This window comes from Neophocaena asiaeorientalis, unplaced genomic scaffold, assembly GCF_003031525.2.
Source record: "Neophocaena asiaeorientalis asiaeorientalis breed wild unplaced genomic scaffold, Neophocaena_asiaeorientalis_V1.1 scaffold151, whole genome shotgun sequence".
Lineage (NCBI taxonomy): Eukaryota > Metazoa > Chordata > Mammalia > Artiodactyla > Phocoenidae > Neophocaena > Neophocaena asiaeorientalis.
In genome coordinates, this window is record NW_020175490.1 from 579,023 (window position 1) to 600,034 (window position 21,012).

Genomic DNA, 21,012 nt, shown 5'->3' on the forward strand with positions numbered 1-21,012 from the left:
CATATTTATGGCACATCTCAATTCAGACTAGTAACATCTCAATGCTCAATAGAACATGTGGCCATGGCTACTGTATTGGATAGTAGCTCTAGACAGAGAAGGTAATTCCCTAGAGAAAATGTAAATATTCTCTGATCTTCAAGTTTTCTCCAAATTTTTGTAGTATTTTTCCTTATTAAACAATTGCAAACAGATACAGAAGGAGAGAGAATAGTAAAATGAATCTCCATATGCAAAGTTTTCAAGATTTAGAAATATTCCTTCTTTTTCTCTTTTTGATTGTCTTTGCTGAAGCAATTCCAGACATTGTTTTGTTTTACTCCTCCATTTCTCAAAAAAATTTTTTTCTTAAATAAACACAATATATTATCACACATACAAAAATTAACAATAATTCCTTGGCATCATTTAATACTCAGTTCATAACAATATTTACCACTGTCTCAAAAAAAACTCTTTTCCAATAGTTTGTTCAAATGAGGGTCAAGGTCCAGACACTGTGTTTGGTTATTATGTACCTTATGTCTTTTCACATCTAGATGAGGTTCCTCTTATTATTTCATACCACTGTTTGTTACAGAATCAAGGTTACTTCTCTTATAGAATGATCTACAGTTGATATTCATGTCTTGGCTTCCTTGTGTTATTATGTAACTTTTGTTCTTCTGTCCCTCGTTTCTTATAAAATGGAAGTTAGTTGTAGATGAAACAAATTTTTCTAAATCTGTTATTCCTTCTGCATTTATTAGCTGAAATTTTCTTCAAAGAAGCCTAATCAACCAGGTCTATGTGGTTACCTAGATACCATGGAATTTTATATAGAAAATAAAGGATAAATGCTTTTTTAAAAAAAATTAAACTAGGGATATTCAGAATATGGTGTTGATACACTGTTTCCCACAGTGTTCAATAACATTTCTTCTCTGTTTTTAAGTATCAGTGTGAACTTCTTATATTTAATGTGCTTCTGTAAATTGCATTTATTATTCTTTTTCATGTGCAGTATCCCTAGTCTTTGGCTTATGTGTAGAGCCTCCTCATGTTGACCTCTGTATCTTATTTTTCGTAAAGTTTTATAGTGAAGCATAATATCATACAGTAAGTTGCACAAATCTTAAGAATACAACTTTATGAATTTTTTAATAAGCAAACAGACCTATGAAACCATTATACAGATTAATTTTAATATTTTAGGACACTTTTTCCTCAAAATTTCTTTTTATAATTAAATGGACCTAACACATTCAGTACAAACTTTATTTTTCTTTCATTCTAAGAGATATACTTAATATATCCCCCTAGATATTTGTCTACCCATTTTTCTTTCCTCCTTTTATATATTATATTGTATAATGTATTCTGATTTTAAACAGTTGAGAACTTCAGGTGAAGATGGCCCAGGGAGCTAATGATTCATCCTGTCTGCTCCGGATAGATATATAATGATAGAAAAAATATAAAAAGAGGAAACCACAAACATCAGTATTTCATTGCATCAGAAGCAGGACAAAGTAAAATTGTGACTAAGTCTGAAAGTACAGGTCTTGAGCTCCAAGTCCAGAGGTAGGAAGCAATGAAGAGTATGGCCCCAGCAGAGTGAAAGGTATTAGTGGTGCTATATGTGAAATGGAGACTGAAACAAGGGTCATTGCTTAAATCCAGGACTGTGATTAGGCTCTCCAGCTCTCCAATAAAAGGAGACTGAATAAAGTTATTGGCCTAAGGGAGCTGAAAGATAAAGGCATAGACTTAATATTAGATATTGAGCCACACTAACCACCAGATCAATAGCTTAGAACTGCAATATCCCCAACACCTGCAGAATAGAACCTCCGAACTAGCATTGTAAATTTTATAGCTATGTAGATTTGGAAATGTCACTATAGAGGTATGTGGGAGAAAAATAAAATACCCCTCAAGATGAACCTAGAAACCCAAATCCAAATAAATGGGGAAAAAATCTAATCCTAGAAAAGAAAATGAGCAAAATCATTAGGTTAATCAACATCTGGTCATTTCATTTATTATTACTTTTGGGAAAATCTGATAAAAAATGTTAAAATATTTATTTTAGTTTCCGTAAACAGTTGTAAGAAAGAATAACTTTCAGTAAAAAAATTATCAAAACTCACAGAATAGAAACAGGCAGAAATAATAAAGTTATATGTAGGTAGATGTGAAAACCAATCAGTAGTCTTGGAGATGAAAAATATAATCTTTAAATGAAATATTGATAGATTAAATATACTCTACATTAGATACAATTGAAAAAAGACATATTAATTGGAAGTTAGTGCTAAGGAATTAACTCAGAACTGATCACAAATGTAAAGTGTTAAAAATATGAAAGAGATATTATCAGACATAGAGGATAGTTTAAGGCATTCTATCCTACTTGTAAAAGGATTCCTACTATAGAACAGACAGAATGGCAGAGAAGCAAAATTTGAAAAATTAGTTGCAGGGATTTTCCAGAATTGGAAAATGGTAAGAGTTCTCAGGTGAAATGCACATACAAAGTACCAAAAAAATTAACTAAAAGTATATTCAAGTTCACACCTCGTTACACTATAATGAAACTATACAATATCAGGGTTTCAGATGTTTTAATTAAAAAATCTTAAAAGCTACCAGATAGAAAAGTCAAAGTTCCAACCAAAAAAAAAATACAAAAAAACAAAACATAACATCAAATAGATTACTCATCAGCTCACTAGATGCCAAAAGGCAATGGAGTAATATATTCAAATTGATATGGAATAGTAATTGTTAACCTCAAACTTTATTCCCATCTAAAATATCATTCAGTAATGAAAGCAATAAAAAGATATTTCCAGAAACCCAAACACCACAAGGGCTTACCACTCTCAGAACCTCAAAGAATGTTAATGTTTCATTAAAACATGAAAAAGAAAAGCCAGAGAGAAAACAAAATATACCAAAAATAATAGTGAGCCCAAAAATTACAAAATAATTTAATTTTAGCATGTAATTTAAATTAAGTATTGACTGTAAAATATAACTTTTTATTATGTTTAAACTAAAACTAAAACTCTAAACAGTAATAATTAGATTAGGAATAACATGCTAAAATAAAATCCATGTCATGTTCAGGAGAAGTACTGAATAACTAAGAATTCATTAGAAAATGTCACTATTGTCACTAACATTAGAAAATGTTACTAGAGTAAAGATATGGTTAAAAGCTTAAAAATAGATACGTAGTCCATTAGCAGAAAAGGAGAAAAATTAAACAAAAAGAAATAAAGAGGAAAACTATATATTAAATATACTGAAAATAATTTCAAATATATGACTGATAACAATAAATATAATATTTTAAATTGAAGTATAGTTGAATTACAATTTTGTGTTAGTTTCAGGTATACAGCACAGTGATTTAGTTATATATATATTTTTTTCAGATTATTTTCCATTAGAGGATATTAGTCAATATAGTTCGCTGTGCTATAGAGTAAATCCTTGTTGCTTATCTATTTTATGTATAGTAGTTTGTATCTGTTAATCTTATATGCCTACTTTATCTCCGCCTCCCTTTCCCCTTTGGTAAGTATAAGTTTGTTTTCTTTTTTTTAAATTTATTTTTTATACAGCATGTCCTTATTAGTTATCTGTTTTATACATATTAGTGTAAATATGTTAATCCCAATCTCCCAGTTCATCCCACCACCAGCCCCCCCCCACTTTCCCTCCTTGGTGTCCATACGTTCTTTCTCTACATCTTTGTCTCTATTTCTGCCTTGCAAACCAGTTCACCTATACCATTTTTCTAGATTCCACATATATGTGTTAATACACAGTATTTGTTTTTCTCTTTCTGACTTACTTCACTCTGTATGACAGGCTCTTGGTCCATCCACGTCTCTACAAATGACCCAATTTCGTTCTTTTTTATGGCTGAGTAATATTCCATTGTATATATGTACTGCATCTTATTTATCCATTTGTCTGTTGATGGGCATTTAGGTTACTTCCATGACCTGGCTATTGTAAATAGTGCTGCAATGAACATTGGGGTGCATGTATCTTTTTGAATTATGATTTTCTCTGGGTATATGCCCAGTGATGGGATTGCTGGGTCATATGGTAATTCTATTTCTACTATTTTAAGGAACCTCCATACAGTTCTCCATAGTGGCTGTATAAATTTACATTCCCTCCAACAGTGCAAGGGGGTTCCCTTTTCTCCACATGCTCTCCAGCATTTGTTATTTGTAGACTTTCTGATGATGTCCGTTCTAACTGGTGTGAGGTGATACCTCATTGTAGTTTTGATTTGCATTTCTCTAATTAGTGATGCTAATTAGAGCCTTTCATGTGCCTCTTGGCCGTCTGTATGTCTTCTTTGGAGAGATATTCATTTAGGCATAAGTTTGTTTTCTGTGTCTGTGAGTGTTTGTTTTGTATACAGATTCATTTGTATTATTTTTTAGATTCCATATATGTGATATCATAATATTTGCTTTTCTGTCTGACTTATTTCATTTAGTATATTCTTTAGGGCCATCCATCTTGCTGCAAATCACAGTATTTCATTCTTTTTATGGCTGAGTAATATCCCATTGTATATGTATACCACATCTTCTTAAGTCAGTTGTCTGTTGATGGGCACTTGGGTTGTTTCCATATCTTGACTATATAGTTCTGTGATGAACATTGGGGTGCATGTATCTTTTCAAATTAGAGTTTTCATCTTTTTCATATATATGCCCAGGCGTGAGATTGCTGGATCATATGGTAACTTTATATTTAGTTTTTAAGGAATCTCCCATTCTTCACAGTGGCTGCACCAATTTACATTCCCACCAACAGTATGAGGGTTCCCTTTTCTCCACAACCTCTCCAGCATTTATTATTTGTAGGCTTTTTGATGATACCCATTCTGACAGGTGTGAGGTGATACCTCATTATAGTTTTGACTTACATTTCTCTAAAATTAGTGATATTGAGTATCTTTTCATGTGTCTGTTGGCTATCTGAAAGTCGTCTTTGGAGAAATGTCTAAGTCTTCTGCCCATTTTTTGACTGGGTAGTTTGTTTTTTCAATATTGTATTGTGTGAGCTCTTTGTATATTTTGTGTATTAACCCCTTGTTGGTACATTGTTTGCAAATATTTTCTCTCATTCCGTAGCTTATCTTTTCATTATGTGATGGTTTCCTTTGCTGTGCAAAGGAAACATTTAATTCACTGTTAAATTCAAGTTAAAATAAGAAGTATTCAAGGAATTCAGCATTGTATATGAAATAAATTAATGGCTTTAATCCTGTTTTTAGTGAGCAAAGTCACTACTATTACTGTTGCTAATCCCTTTTGAGTCTCACCTCAAAGAATTGGATCAGATTGATCTTAAAATAGGCTTTTCAAAGTAGGTTGGGGTTATGGTAGTTAGTTATTTGAAACATATTTATGCAATTGTGGTTGGCCTGATACATACTCCCCTTAATAAATGGTTTTGAAACTATAAGCAGAACGAAATATGTGTGAGGGTTTTTTTTGGAGTTTTTGTTGTCATTGTTGTTTTGTTTTTTTATTTTCTTACTTTTGCAACTGCCCCTCTGTTTCAGATGTTTTAATCAGAGGTTTTAATCAGAGGTTTCAAGTGTGAATAACATCCAAGTACAGATTCTTTTCCTTTTGCTTTAATGATTTTATGCTGTTCCTATTCTGTTAAATTGAAAGCTATGCATTTATAAGCAAAACAAGAGTAGTTAGAGGAAATGGTATTACAGCAAGAGATGCACATTTAGATGCCTTTCACTTAATTATTTGCGTTCAACTCAAATAGTATATTTGTACAGATGTCAAGAAGCAGCCTCAACAATGCTGTTCTTTTAAAATAATGTAAACAGACATAGCCCCTATGGTTACCAAAGGGGAAAGAGGGAGAGAGGGATAAATTAGGAGTTTGGGATTAACATATACACACTACTATGCATAAAATAGATGACCAACAAGGACCTACTGTATAGCACAGGGAGCTATACTCAATATTTTGTAATAACCTATAAGGGGAAAGAATCTGAAAGAAATAGATATATATGTATGTATAACTGAATTACTTCACTGTACACCTGAAATTAGCACAATATTGTAAATCAACTATACTTCAATTAAAAAAAGATTAAAGTAAAAGAAAAGAGAGATCAGGTGTTGATATAGTGAATATTTTCAAATGTCTCTCTTGTGGAAATAAAGAAAATACTGGAATTCAAAAAAATATCTACTTGAAAAAATAAAATAATGTAAACAAATGAGCTCTGATCTCAGTAATTATTTCTTTGCATCCAAGGGATATGTGTCATGCACAATAAGGTACTAATGATTAAGATAGACTTCTAACAAACTTTTAATAGAAAAATATGAAGTTTGCCCCATAAGTATATATGTTAAGTATAAATAGCATTTTAATATGGCTTATCATTTAAAGCAGGTGAAAAAGAGAGTGGAAGTACAGTATTGATCAAATTAGAAAGCATGCTCTAACACATTGCCTAGCTCTTTGATATATAAATTAAGTGATGGATAGACTCAGTTATCTAGGACAAATTTGGGAAATATTTTGCAAAATCGAATATAAGCAAAAATTTTTTGATTGAAATTATTTAAATAATTTCCAAACCTTATTTTGCCTTATTTAAATGGATACACTATATGAAACAATTCTAAATGTCTAGAAATTTGAATATGGATTAGATTAAATGAACAGTAATAGCTAATACTTATTGAGCATTTGCTGTATATCAGGCAATTTTCCAAGTATTTAAAATATAATGTTAGAGGGGATTTCTTATTTCCTGCTCCTGTTGCTTTTTCTGCGTGGAGGAATATTTACTAAGGTTCATACTCCTAGACACTCTCTGCCTTCTACCTGACTCCTTCCTTTCCAGGAAAGATGTCAGATAAAGGTGTTTATCTGACTGTGAGTTTGAGGCAGAAACCCAGGGCGGAATACTGCGCCTTCCTATGCTTTTCTTTTGGGTGTACACATTCTGCTCTGCCCCTTCAAGGCAGTCTCTGCACCTGGTGCAGCTGGCTCCTTAGCTTAGTACTGTCATAACTAGAAGTTAAGCCTTCCAAATTCTTGTGTTTAGTGTTGATATTAGCAAGTCCATTTGCCTGGAGACCTGTTATATCCTCCAAACTATCTTTTTCAGTAATAAAGGTAATATTTTGGGCCTACCTGTTTTTTCACCTTCCATTGATGCAGAATTCCAGATGGAACAAGGGTACCATTTGTTGATACTACTCCAATCCCTGATATATTATCATTTTATTATATAAACAATAGGGTATCGCTTTTTGAAGTTCTTATGTTTTCATTTTTTCTACTTTACATTCCAAAGTAGGGGAATGATAGAGAGTATAGAGAGAAAAGGAGAGATTTAAAAGATTTTCTTGGAAGTGGCTGGACTTGATAGTTGATGGCATGTGGGAAGTTCAGGAGAAGGAACCAAGAATGTCTCCCAGGTGTCTGATTAAGCAACTACATGGTCAGTGGTGCCAATTACTGAAATAGGCTCCAGAGAATAGTATTTCTCACCCCTCCTACCCCCTGGTTAGAAGAGGAAAATGATGAGTTTATATCTGTATATGCATATTACATAGTCAAGTTGTGACACTATCAGTGGGGACTACTTTTACAAATTTCTATAAAGACCAATTGAGCGCAAAGCTCAATGAAATTTCTAGAAGAGGCCTTAGAAGAATTATCTTGCAGAGATTTTCTAGCACTGAAATTAGCAAGTACTCTTTAAATTTTAATTTACATTTCTCCAAGGCAATACTTCAACAACCCTGAAGTGGCCTGTATAACATCACATTAGTGGTATAGTAGAAAGAATATTGAACTTAGGAATTCAATAATTCTATTTTTAATCCCATCTCTTTCACTGACAAACAAGTTGCTTATCTTTTCATGGTAAAGAACCCTACTATAAATTTAGCTAATCAGAACTATTTGTCAAGGCATACTCTACTAGTACCTCCTCGTCCCTAAACCATTCTCTAGTTATAACTGAAAATGTTTTCAACACTTCCAACTTAAAGTGTTCCCTTGACTCTAAAATTCTATAGTATGTTAACTTAAAATGTACTATACAATATTTATAAGATTGTTTACATTTTCTATCAAGTTTAAATTGTGAGACTATAGATGGGGGTCTGAATGCAAATGCAGGCTCTACGTTTGTTGCCTTTAGATAAACTCAGGGTAGATTAACACTACAGAAACGAAAAGAATGAACACTTTTAAAGAAATATGAAACTAATATTACCAAAATAATTATATTTTTATTTTCATAACTTTATAAATTTACACTAAGTTTAATTTAGAATAAGAGATGAACTCTTTCTCCTTTTTTATTCTTCTTTCAGCTCTGCATGACGTGTCAAGAATTTTTTCATTAACCTTTCCAAATTTTGTTCTATTTTTTAGAAAATGATGTTGGAATTCCAAGCAGGTAGCACATGTTCTTTTTCTCTAGTATACTTTTCTATCCCCCTCCTGGAAAAAGAGTAACTTTTTGGCTTTTGTCATTATATGTCTATTAATCTAATGCCAAGACATATGCAATTATATAACTAATGACATTTATGTCTTTTTTTCCAAAATACTTGCTAAAATTGAGGATTCAGCCTAAAGGAAGCTCACAGTGAACATTGGTTCAGGTCTTCACCTACATTATTATCAAACAAAATACCATGATCTTTGTTTTCACGTTGTTTGGAATGAATAGTCACAATGGAAATTGTTGCCTTTCTTCTGAAGATATACTGTAGTAACTCCTGCCATTTCAGCCTTTAATACATATTTTAATGGTTTATATGTTTCTATGACAGATCAGTGGCTTATTACTGGAAGGATGCAGTTTTGATGGAAATCGACTTTCTGAAAATCAGCATGATTCTCCTAGTGTATCATCAGTTCTCCCTTGTTTTATGGGCTGGATTCCACAGGTAATACATTTTTAACAGGAACAAGTTTTAATTTAATCAATTCATTTTTAGATTTTATCTTTTCAATAAGATATAATTGGCCTATGAATTTTTCATTTACTTTCTAATCTTACCTGCATTTGAACAAATTTACAGTCCAAATATTATGTCCTTTATAATTTTTAAGATGTACAGGACATTTTAAAAGCTTTATTTTGTTATGGAAAGAATAACATTATAGTTTTTAATTTCTAAATAAGTTATAGTCTAATAAGAAAAAAGCCTTAAATGGTAATCTGAACTACCACATATTGTGTTCCTATTATTTTCAGCAGTGTGCTAAATGTTTTATATACTTTACCTTACATACTTTTCTGAGTAGCCCTGCAAGGTAGATATTATTATTCCTATTTTCAAATGAGGAAATGTGTGTTCACATAAGTTAAATGACTTCCCTGTAGCTTGGCATGCAGAAATCGAAAGCATCAAGATGTTAATACACATCTAATACCATGTCACTATGCTGCTGATTGGCAGATGAAGAAAACTGTCTTGACAGAGGCTTATTCGGTTAACTTTTTCCCTTTTAAAACCTTCAATTTTTTAAAATAAATTTATTTATTTATTTTTGGCTGCATTGGGTCTTCATTGCTGCACACGGGCTTTTTTCTAGTTGTGTCGAGTGGGGGTTACTCTTTGTTGCGGTGCACAGTCTTCTCATTGTGGTGGCTTCTCTTGTTGTGGGGCATGGGCTCTAGGCGCTCATGCTTCAGTAGTTGTGGCACGTGGGCTCTAGAGTGCAGGCTCAGTAGTTGTGACGCACGGGCTTAGTTGCTCCACGGCATGTGGAATCTTCCCAGACCAGGGCTTGAACCCGTGTCCCCTGCATTGGCAGGTGGATTCTTAACCACTGTGCCATCAGGGAAGTCCAAAACCTTCAATTTTTGAAAGAACTTTCAACAATGGAACTTGAGGGATATTTGCCTTTAAAATAAGACATAGTTGTAGATGAAACACATAACTTTTACTAAATGTAAGTAAGAATACATGTGAATAAACTTTAAAGTTTTGATTCTGTATCTAATCACCAACAAACTATTTCATATACTGCTTACTACAAGAAAAATGAGTTTTCTAGTTGTGAAATACTTCATTGAATTTTCCAATTATTATAATTCTTTTTGTAAAATAAAAAAATCCAAAGCATCAGAATATTTATTTTAAAATAAAAACTAATAAAGCCATAATTAACAGTTATTGCTCAGAGAGCTATAAGAGCATCCTCTGACCTAAAGGAACATACATTTCTGTGAAACTCGCCATTTCCACCCCCCATATAAGCTTCATTTTCTCTAGTAGTAGAGTGACAGAGAAGGGAGAAGTTGAAATCATCTTTATTTTATTTCTCTCTGGCTATTGATTCATGTAAGAAATTTGTATGTCAAAAAGTTGGTAAATTATGGATTACACACATTAGGTGTGTGGACCAGATCGAAAGTTCTATACAAAAGCTTTATTTTATTTCTCTCTGGCTATTCATGTAAGAAATTTGTATGTCAAAAAGTTGGTAAATTATGGATTACACACATTAGGTGTGTGGACCAGATCGAAAGTTCTATACAAAAGTTAAGGCTAGGGCTTCCCTGGTGGCGCAGTGGTTGGGGGTCCACCTGCCGATGCAGAGGACACAGGTTCATGCCCTGGTCCGGGAGGATCCCACATGCCGCGGAGCGGCTGGGCCCGTGAGCCATGGCCGCTGAGCCTGCGCGTCCGGAGCCTGTGCTCCACAGCGGGAGAGGCCACAGCTGTGAGAGGCCCGCATACAGCAAAAAAAAAAAAAGTTAAGGCTAAAATTTGCTGAGGGTTATAACCATAATATATAAAATTGTATATGATGACAGAGATGAATTCAAATGAATACAAATTATGAGAAGTGTTACTTCTCTGGCAAACAAATTTAAAAGCCATATAATGACCTTGATGGGGGGAAAGGTAGGACATGTATAAAATGATTCACTTAAGGAGAAACCCCAGCAATAAAAATAGAGCATGGAGAATGAGTAGGCATAAATGCAAAAGAGAGTGACCTAGAGCAATACCCACATAATTGACCACAAACTGAATGCAGATCAGGAATGCAGTGTGGTTATGAACAGAAGCCAATCTGTTAACTGGGTTGTATGAAAAGCAACATAACATTATGACTTGGAATTTATCCCTCCACAATATTTTACTTTGAGTATCATTTCTATCCAGTTTTATTTACCACACTTTAAAAAATCAGGATTGGAATAGAAAGCTAAAAGTAATTTAATTTGAAAAATATCTCATGTAAAAAGAGGTAAAATGAATTGGAATATTTAGCCAATAAAAGAGATGGCTGAAAGATAATATGAATTTATTATTTTTATAAAAGAGATTTCCCAAAGCCTTCTGCACTTTTTCCTGCCATGTAATGGAAGGATTTAAGATACTTCCCCACCTCTTTTTTCCCCTCCTTCCTTTACAGTGAGCCTCTTCTTCCCATATAATCTTACTGCTTTGACTGCCTCTCCTAGATCAGCTAAGAAGGAGAGAATATGAGGTATATTGCTAAATGTTTCAGAACATGAAATTTTGGAGTCCAGCAGTCTAAATGCCACTCCCAGCTCCCAAACGTATGAGCTGGGTGATTTGGAGCAAATTACCTAACCTCATTGAGCCAGTTTCCTCATTTGAAAGTGGAGATAATGATGTTTGTATAGGACCATGTTGAGGAATAAATAAGGTCCTGTGTCTGTGAAGTACTTAGCAGGGCATCATACACGGTAAGTCTAATTTTTCCTGATGCCAACACTTTTAAATGTTTTTATAATAGTTTAATAATTAACTTATTTCATATAGTGCTTTATAGTGTACTAAGTGTTTTCAATCATCATTAGATAATTAAGTTCCTATGTACCATATTCTGAACCCTGGGATAACAAAAATAAATCTCTTCCATCAGAGTCTTCTGTTGAGTAGAAGAGCAAACGGGTAAAGAAACTATTAGAGTTCAGAGTTACAGAAGTACAATTATGGATGTTTACATGAAGTGCTTTGGCAAATGAAGGAGACCTCAGCTCTATCTTGTATAAGCAGATGAGGGAAAGTCAGATGACCTCACAGGGAGAGGAAGCAGCTTCTCAGGACTGTAGTCACAGTAGAAGTAAGAAAAGTTCAAGGACAAATTCAAAAATGGTAGGGGCAAGGCATTCCATATAGAAGGGGAAGTATATTTAAATGCATGGAGATACGAAAAGAATTTAGGTTATTTTGGGACCTGAAAGTATAGTATATCTGGAATGTACTGGAATGGTTCAAATGGAGAGTGGTAGGGGATGCGGTCAGAAAGGAAGACTAAGACCAAGTACGACAAGCCGTGGAGCCATGCCAAGGAGTTTAGACTATCTTATGATCATAGAAAGCCATTGAGAGCTTAGAACACGTGTGTTGTAAGATCAGATCTGTAGTTTTAGAAAAGCAGTCTAGCACTGAGAGAATTGAGGATTGGCATAGGGTGAAATACAATCACACTTACCTTTCATTGCAGTCCTCTGAGTATGGTAGAGTAGTTTTTCTCTCTGTTTTGCTGAGGAAGAAACTGTGAATCTGGTAAATAGAGTGATTTGTTATGGGTCCCCCAGTAGTAGCACTAGTGTTTGAACAATAGCAATGAGCATTTATTTGTATTGGTTATGTGCCAAGCACTGTACAAACTGTTTAGAATACAAGATATTTAGGCTTTCCAAAAACATTTGAAATAGGAATTATCATCTCCATTGTAAACTAAGAAAATGGAAGCTTGAAAGATTGTATAACTTGACCAAGATAAAGATAACATAGTTAATAGGTAAGCAACTAAGTTTCAAATCCAGGTTATCTCTCTTAAATCTTAGGCCTAATACTGAGGCAACCTAACAGTATAAACCAGAGTTTGGAAAACTACAGGCCACAAGCCAAATCCAGTATGCTGCCTGTTTTTGTACAGCCCACAGTCTTGTGAGCATGAATGACTTTTACATTTTTAAATAGATGAAAAACTTAGAAGGATAGTACTGGATTGGCCAAAAAGTTTGTTCAGGTTTTTCTGCAAGATGTTACAGAAAAACCCGAACGAACTTTCTGGCCAACCCAATATTCTATGATGTGAAAATTATCTGAAATTCAAATTCCAGTGTCCATAAAGAAAGTTTTGTTTGGAAAACAGCTATGCCCATTTATGTAGATGCTTTCAGACTACTACAGCAGAGTTGAGGATATAGTTGTATCCAAGATCATATAGCCCATAAAATATTTACCATCTGACCTCTTACAGAAAAGTTTGCTGACTCTGTATAAACTATCAAACTCTCCAACTTTTGCTTGAGTTAAGCACTATTTTTGTTCAAGAAATCATTTTTTTTAGGGCAACTATAGCTGTTTTTAATAAGTTTTACAGAATTTGGTGGGGGCATCAGCATTTTAACGTGTTTTTACCAAGAGGGAAGGAACCAGCATAAAATCGAAGGAAGCATCAACATCAATTTATATAAACAAGTAAAAAGAATTACTTTTGCCACTTACTCTTACAGCTACTTTATTGCAGAAAGTTCAGAATCCTTTGATAAGCTTAGATAAAATAATGGAGTTCAGAACTTTGGTGACTAATTCCTTTTAGGCCAGAAGAAGGTTTTTCCACAAATTATTTCGATGATAATATCTGGCCCCTAAAAGTCCTGAATAGCATTATTTCAGCAGAAACATGCCAGACAACTCAGGCACTAGGAGGTACGTAGCACCTACATTTTTTTAAAGAGCATTTTAGGTTGCAGAAGAGTGAAGAACTTTGAGATTTTTTAATATGTGGTAATACTTAACAAAGGATATGAACAACAAATTCTAAGCCTTTTATTGAGGGGAGGGGGAGGTTTACCATTGCTTCTATTATAAATGTAATGTACTTTGCCAGTTAACGAAATTAGAATTATAAATGCTCAAGAATTAAAAGGAAGTAAAATGCTGGTGCTAATGTTTTCCTAGTGTTTCTGTTTACCATTATCTATGTGCAGGACGTTAATATACCTACACTCACACTGTTCTTTTATGCGTTCATTCATTCATGATGCAGACTCTTAAGGTTCTTCAAGTTCAGTTCTAGGGGTTAAATTAATATAGGTACAATAAGATTTCCCTACAGGATTTTACCCAAAAAAGCATTCACTTTCTCCAAAGCAGTTCCTAAAAAGTGTTTGACACTACATTATTCCATAATGGTTCTCTGAAAAATTGTTCAGTAAACGGATTTAAATTTGGAACTTCATGATGTATTTGAGGATATTAAAAACGCTGAGAACTCCCAAAATTTACTTAACATGCAACCCTGTTCATGCATCTACACCCCACCCTCCATCTGGATCTATGTTCCACATAACATAGTTTGGGAAACACTACTTTATGAGGTAGATCAGTCTTAGATAATGTCCTGTTCTGACATTCCACAGGAAGTCAGTTTGTTCTATTTTTCCAATAAAGAGTGTTACTTCGGGTTTATCAGCCCCACAGTAACATAGAAACCGTGGACCAGCCTGAACCCCACAGGCCTACACCTTCCAGCAGTTGCCACAACTGACAGTACAACTTCAGAAACAATTTCATTCTCAGGGAAATTATGACTATATAATGATTACACAAGCAACTCACAGTAACAGTCTTTTCTTTATGTTAAAGTATTTTCACCATGTATATGAAATGATATATGCTGAAAACTCTGCCTTGGATGCACTCTGGTTTAAATATAATAAATATTTAATTACTGTCTTTTCTATGTGACAGGTTTTTTGTCTTAAGAACTTACTATTAGAGCAATGTTGTTAGCATTGTATTATTGAAAAATAGAGGGAAGTATTTCTCTACCAAAGTAGAGTAGTAGCTAGACATTCTTGACAGAACGGAGTCTTTCAGAATATTCATTGTTGGCAAGTTGTTTTGTTTCCTGTTTTGAGATAGTTATTTTTTCCAGGGTTGCTTTACTAATAATGCCACTTCTACATACATGAAACCTGTGATGTCATAACATCTTCTTTTCTAAAAAAAAATAACTGTTCACTGACTTGGTTCATAAACATTCAGAAAGCATATGTTAGAATAAGTTAGTTGGACTTTATGCATAGATATATTTCTGATGAGAAAAATATTTTGGTTTGCCCTCATGTGTTTTATTATAATGAAATTTGAGTTGATATCGGCCAAATAGTTAACATAATTAACCTGGATAATTTGGGGCTTTTTTGTTTTCTGGTGTTGTTTTATTTTGTTATTTTCTTTAGTTTGTTGGCTAAGTAATACCAAATATCACCATTTGCCTTTGTAAATGTCTTCTTTCACATATTAGCATATTGCCTTCTGTTTGTAGTACACATATACTTTTAAGCCACTTTCCCTGGGGCATGGGCATGAGCGTGAGTAATCATAATATATAGATTTTTAATTATTTAATTTTAATAATGTCAAACTAATTTGTTTACATATAATATAATATTATTTGAAGTTTTCCTAATATATCTTTTTGCATTAACTGAGCACTTAGTGTATTTATTAATAGTTATTAATAAAATTTTAGTTTCATCCAAATATTTCAGCCCAGCAGGATCTGTACTTTGTCTGTTAAGATAAACATATTAAAGAGGGAATTGTGGCATAAGAATTTAATTCAGTTAAACAATATAAAGTTTCTGTCTGCATAAGGTATTGGGTTAAGTGTGAGAATGCCCAAGTACTTAGCTCTATTACTTTGATCATTTATTTATTGGTGACATAAGGGCAAGTCCATTTAACTTTTTTTACAGAAGGTTGTAACATTTACTGTTTATGAGATTTTAAGCAATGACAAGTAAAATTTTAAGAAGCAACTGTGGTACTTCGCTTTTAAAACACTGTACGTTTTGCTGGAAAGATTTGTACCCTCACTTTAAAACAAACAAAAAGCCTACAACCAAAAGCAAGTTTGGAAGGGTTTGGAAATATATACAAAAACTGGTAAATTGATAGTGAATATGCAAAGAATCAACTTTGCATTACTCTTAAATTCCTAATTTAAAGAGAAAATTGCTTGGCATTAAAATGAAGAGATATAGAGAAAATCTTCTGAATAGAAAGGAATAGCATTATAAAACATTTCAATGTGATGCTTTCATTTTTGACCATAGAAGTTATGGGAAAGAAAGCAAATATAGAGTGGCAGAGGAAGATAATTTAAGACCTTTTCTAGGATTATAGACATTCATAGGTTCAGATCATTTCAGTTCAACAAATATGCAATGTTTGTCTGCTCTTTGCTGAAGAATTTAAAGGCAATACCAAAAGAAAGCCTACACTAGGTTATTAATTTTAGGAATGGCTAAGGAGTTATGAAAATTACAGGAATTTGTGAATGCTAAAGCTTTGCCATTTAAGCAGAATTGGAGAAGAGGGAAGAGATTAGGCAGTGACTAATAATGGTTGAAAATTCTCTTTACTCCAAATTCTGTATTTTTCTGAGGCCCAACTCAGGATTCATTCTCTCCATTAATCCTTGTTAGGTTAACATATCCCAGAGTAGTAGTTTATTTTGATTTTCTTTAAAATACTCATTTTGCCAAAAATTATATTCTAAATATTTGATGTGTATGTTGTTTCTTAAACTAAATTTTAAGCTTTAAAGAAGATTATTATTTTCTCTATTTGGATATATATTGAAATGCTTTGCTTTTATAATTCTAGGTACAATATTAGCACATAAATGCTGTTAAATGAATGGATGAGTAACAGAATCATCAATACAAACATAGAGGAAAATTAGAAACATTCAGGGCAGATGGTCTTCTTACCTATTTGGGTAATGATTCTTCATAAAGAATGAATTTTCTCATGTCAATCAGGTTACAATTTAGGAATTTTAGAAATGAATGAGTTTTCAAAGGGACTTAACTGTTTTATATCAAGGACTTAGAAAAGTTAGTGTTATGGGGGTAGAGAAAAGGATTGGAAAAGACAATCAAAATTCCATATAATGCCCACTTAGACTTAAAAATAGAATGCTTTAAATTTCTTCATGAAGGAAAAAATATTTTTATTTCTCTCTATCCTAGCACCATCCATGACCTGTAGTAGATGGTAAAAAGCTGGGACTTTTTTTCTAATTGATTTAAGAATTAGTAGGAATTAAAGAAAAGTTATGCATATGTAGTCCTTATGTGAATAAATAATGCTTTGTATTTGAACTCCTTAATAATACATCATTGGATTCACCCAACATCCCATTAGGTGGACCAGTGTTGTTTATGTTCCTTTTATGATAGGGAAACAGATGCTCAGAGAGTAATCTACTCTCTGGGGTCAGGAGCTCCTAAACAAGCTAATGCCAATTTTTTTTTTTCAATTGTACTACCTATGGCAACTTTGCCTCTTGCCTAACTAGGTTACCATGATAAATTCTTCATGGGTTTCTGATTTGTCACTTTTAAAATTCTAGAATGAGTCTAACTTTTCTCTTAAGTTTCATTCTAACTCTAAAAACTTATCCATTAGTTGAATAAAATTATATAAATTCAATAAAAACATGAATCCTAAATTTGAATTGGAATTACTATTATGAACTTCTGATGTTTTTCTTTAAAAAAAATACATATTTCTAAGCTTCAGTCACTGAAAAATCCTAGAAGGAGAATGATAGATCATTCCTAGTACCCAGACTATGATCTCTAGTACCATTTCTCATTAAAGGAACCAAGGATCCTCAGAGTAATGACTAATTTTTGATTTCTGGGACAACAAATAAACAAGATGAACTTACAACATCTTGACATACTGGAAGGTAAGAAAGCTACTGAAGACTACTAGGGACATATCAAAACAAAAACAAAAACCCTCAGGAGCCAGCCTAATGAGTTCCCACTGCACAAAGATTGACATTTTGAACAACAATAAGATAGTAATTGCAGTGCATTGAAGCACATTGAACATGTTTAAATCCACCAGTTCATAATGATACTTAAAAAAATAGAGGGTGCTCATTGATCACCTTTACAGTATGCTAGGGAACAAATGCATTATTTTAACATCTTTTTTTTTTTTTTTTTTTTTTTTTGCGGTACGCGGGCCTCTCACTGTTGTGGCCTCTCCTGTTGTGGAGCACAGGCTCTGGACGCGCAGGCTCAGCAGCCATGGCTCACGGGCCCAGCCACTCTGTGGCATGTGGGATCTTCCCGGACCGGGGCACGAACCCGTGTCCCCTGCATCGGCAGGTGGACTCTCAACCACTGCGCTACCAGGGAAGCCCCAAATGCATTATTTTAAAAGCATGGAAATTAGATAGCATTTATTCCAGCCTTTCCTATATGAACTGTACCTCATGGTAATCAAATGATTGATAACTGGAAGTTCCTCTTTATAGATTTGTTTCTGCCTGGAAATGAAGGGATGTAGAATTAGATTATCATTTTTTAATCTTAAATATAAATAATGATCATCAATGGCTCCTAATAGCTAAAAAGAGAGACACCCAAACTTTATATGCCTCTTGATTGAAGTATACACTACTACCTATGCAGTGTTTTTACCAGAAATTGAATCTGAATCTGAACTCACCTCCAGACCCACTTTACAAGAATACAGGGAACAGAAGAACATGACACCATGGGAATGTAGCGAACAAAAGTCAGAATGTGGGCAACTCTTTGGTATAGTTCTTTAGCAAACAAATTACAAGGAATAAAGGAGAAAAAATAAATTTAGGAGAATTAGGACACATAACAAACCTCAAAGTGTGGGCTCTATTTGAATTGCGGCTCTTCCAAAAAAATCTTTTAAAAATTATGGGATAATGGCATAGTGGGTATAAGATGATATTAAAGAATTATCGTTAATATTTTTATGTGATATAGTATTTTGATTACATTTTTATATTTTATTTATAGACATATATTTAAATACTTATAGATGAAATTTTATAATGTGTAGGATTTGATTCAAAATACTCTATTATTTGGGGCTGGGGGAGGTTATAAATGAAATACAGTTGGCCATGAGCTGATAATTGTTGCAACTGAATGATGTGGTTTATTATGCTAGTCTTTATTTAAAACATTTCATAATAAAATGTTAAATATATTTTATTATTTGGGAAGATTTTGTGTTCATATTTGGTTATCTAATGATCTGTTGCAACACAGTATATTGCTGTATTTTAAAACAAAATTAATTCTTTTTAAACAGGGCGCATATGGTCCATATTCCCCTGATGAGTGCATATCTTTGCCTGTTTACACAAGTGCTGAAAGGGATCGTGTGGTGATCAATATCGACATTCCATGTGGGGGCAGCCAAGATCAGTGGATTCAGTGTGGAGCAGCTCTATTTCTCAAAAATCAGTAGAACCTAATGACAATAAAAGCTGTCTTAGCCAAAAGAAACATTTATTATTTAAGCTTTAAATAAAATATGTGGTCAGTCCACATTTGAAGTGTTAGTTCAAAATATTAGCATGTAGTTGTCCTGTGTTGTTTATCTCACTGTGTTTTTATTTTAATGGGTAATGACAGCACCCTGTACCTTTTAAAGTAATAACTTAATGGAGTCAATGTTAAAATAGCATATTCCCTATATAATATTAAGTATTTCTGTGAGGCAGTTCACTTTTCCAGTGGCTCAAAAATTTAATGTTTTAGCTAAGAGTTTTTAAATAGTGTATTTAAGGAATCAGTAATAAATATTTTGGCTATTATTTCTGTATCATCATTTATTTAATAAAATATAAGATATTATTAACGTTTCAGTCTTCCATGGTTTTATATATATACATATATGTATATATATAATGTCTTTAAACGTTGAAGGAAGTATTATATTTTAGTTAAAATATACAGCATCTCAAAGTAATGCAAAAGAAATGGGAAATAATAGCACAGAAACCAGGATAAGAATTTTACAAATAGAATAATTAAATGATGAAAAGGTTATAATTTCTCATGGGTATGGCTTTCCCATGTGTTTCTATGAAACCGTAAAATTCTACAATGGCTGAAAGCTTAAATAAACAGATAGAAAAGGGAAAAGCAGGGAGGAGTATTCAGGGGAGGTGTTTGTGGGCCATGTCTGGAAATGTCACACATCATTTATGTTTATATTCCATTAGAGAGAACTTAATCACATGACTACACCTAATTTCTAGGGTGGTGGGAAATAGAGTCTAGCTGGGTGCTCATAGAAGGGAAGACTGGAGAGGCTAGCTAGCTCTCCTTGCCACATCCCCATGCAAAGGAGAAAGCTCATTTCTCAAATGCCTCCAGGACAAAGGCATAAAATGACTGAAAACTAGTAAAGACGCGTATGGCCTTTAATTGGTCTTCTGACTCCAAACCTTGTGCTTGTGAATTATAATACTTACAGAAAATAACATGATCCAGACATTAGCCAGATCCCAGTAATACAAGGATGAATAACATACTGTCTCTGCTCTTGAGAGATTTAAGAGCTGATAGGACAGTGAAAGGTAAAAATAATATCACTGTAAATTCTGTGATATTAATATTGCTATACAAGCTTTTCTTTTGGTTACTATTTTTAATTGAGTATATAATACATAAAAAGAAAATATATATAGAGAAAAGAATTACAGTACAGTGAAATCCATTATATGGCACACCAGCAAAGGGCTATAGAATTCCAGAGGATGGTGTAACTAATTCTACTTGCTATATGTGTTGTTTAATCTAAGCTTGGCTAATTAACTTTTTCTTTCTTTCTCTTTCTTTCTTTTTCTTCTTTTTTTTTTTTCTTGGAAAAGTTACTTTGAAAATATGTTACAAAGGATAACAAACACATTTATTGGTCTTCCAAAATGAACAAATATTAACATGCTGTGGTGTTTACTTTAGATTTTTTCAAGAAATTTTAAAATAATTTCAAAACCAGTTGAAGCCCTTCATGTTCCCCTCTGCAGCCCCATTTTCATCTTTACCATTTCAGAGACACCCACTAAGATGTATTTGTTGTGTACACAGGCCATTAGTATTATGGC

The 21,012-nt window shown here is 33.2% G+C and overlaps 1 protein-coding gene across 1 annotated transcript in view; it reads left to right on the forward strand.

Annotated features, from left to right (window-relative positions):
- DYNC2H1 (dynein cytoplasmic 2 heavy chain 1) overlaps positions 1-19,716 on the forward strand; it is a 369,596-nt gene extending 349,880 nt beyond the window's left edge. Inside the window, exons 88-89 of the mRNA XM_024768920.1 lie at positions 8,862-8,978; positions 19,209-19,716. Coding sequence (XP_024624688.1) covers positions 8,862-8,978; positions 19,209-19,367 — 276 coding nt within the window. The 3' untranslated portion in view covers positions 19,368-19,716. The remainder of the gene's footprint in view (positions 1-8,861; positions 8,979-19,208) is intronic.
- Positions 19,717-21,012: the final 1,296 nt, after the last annotated feature.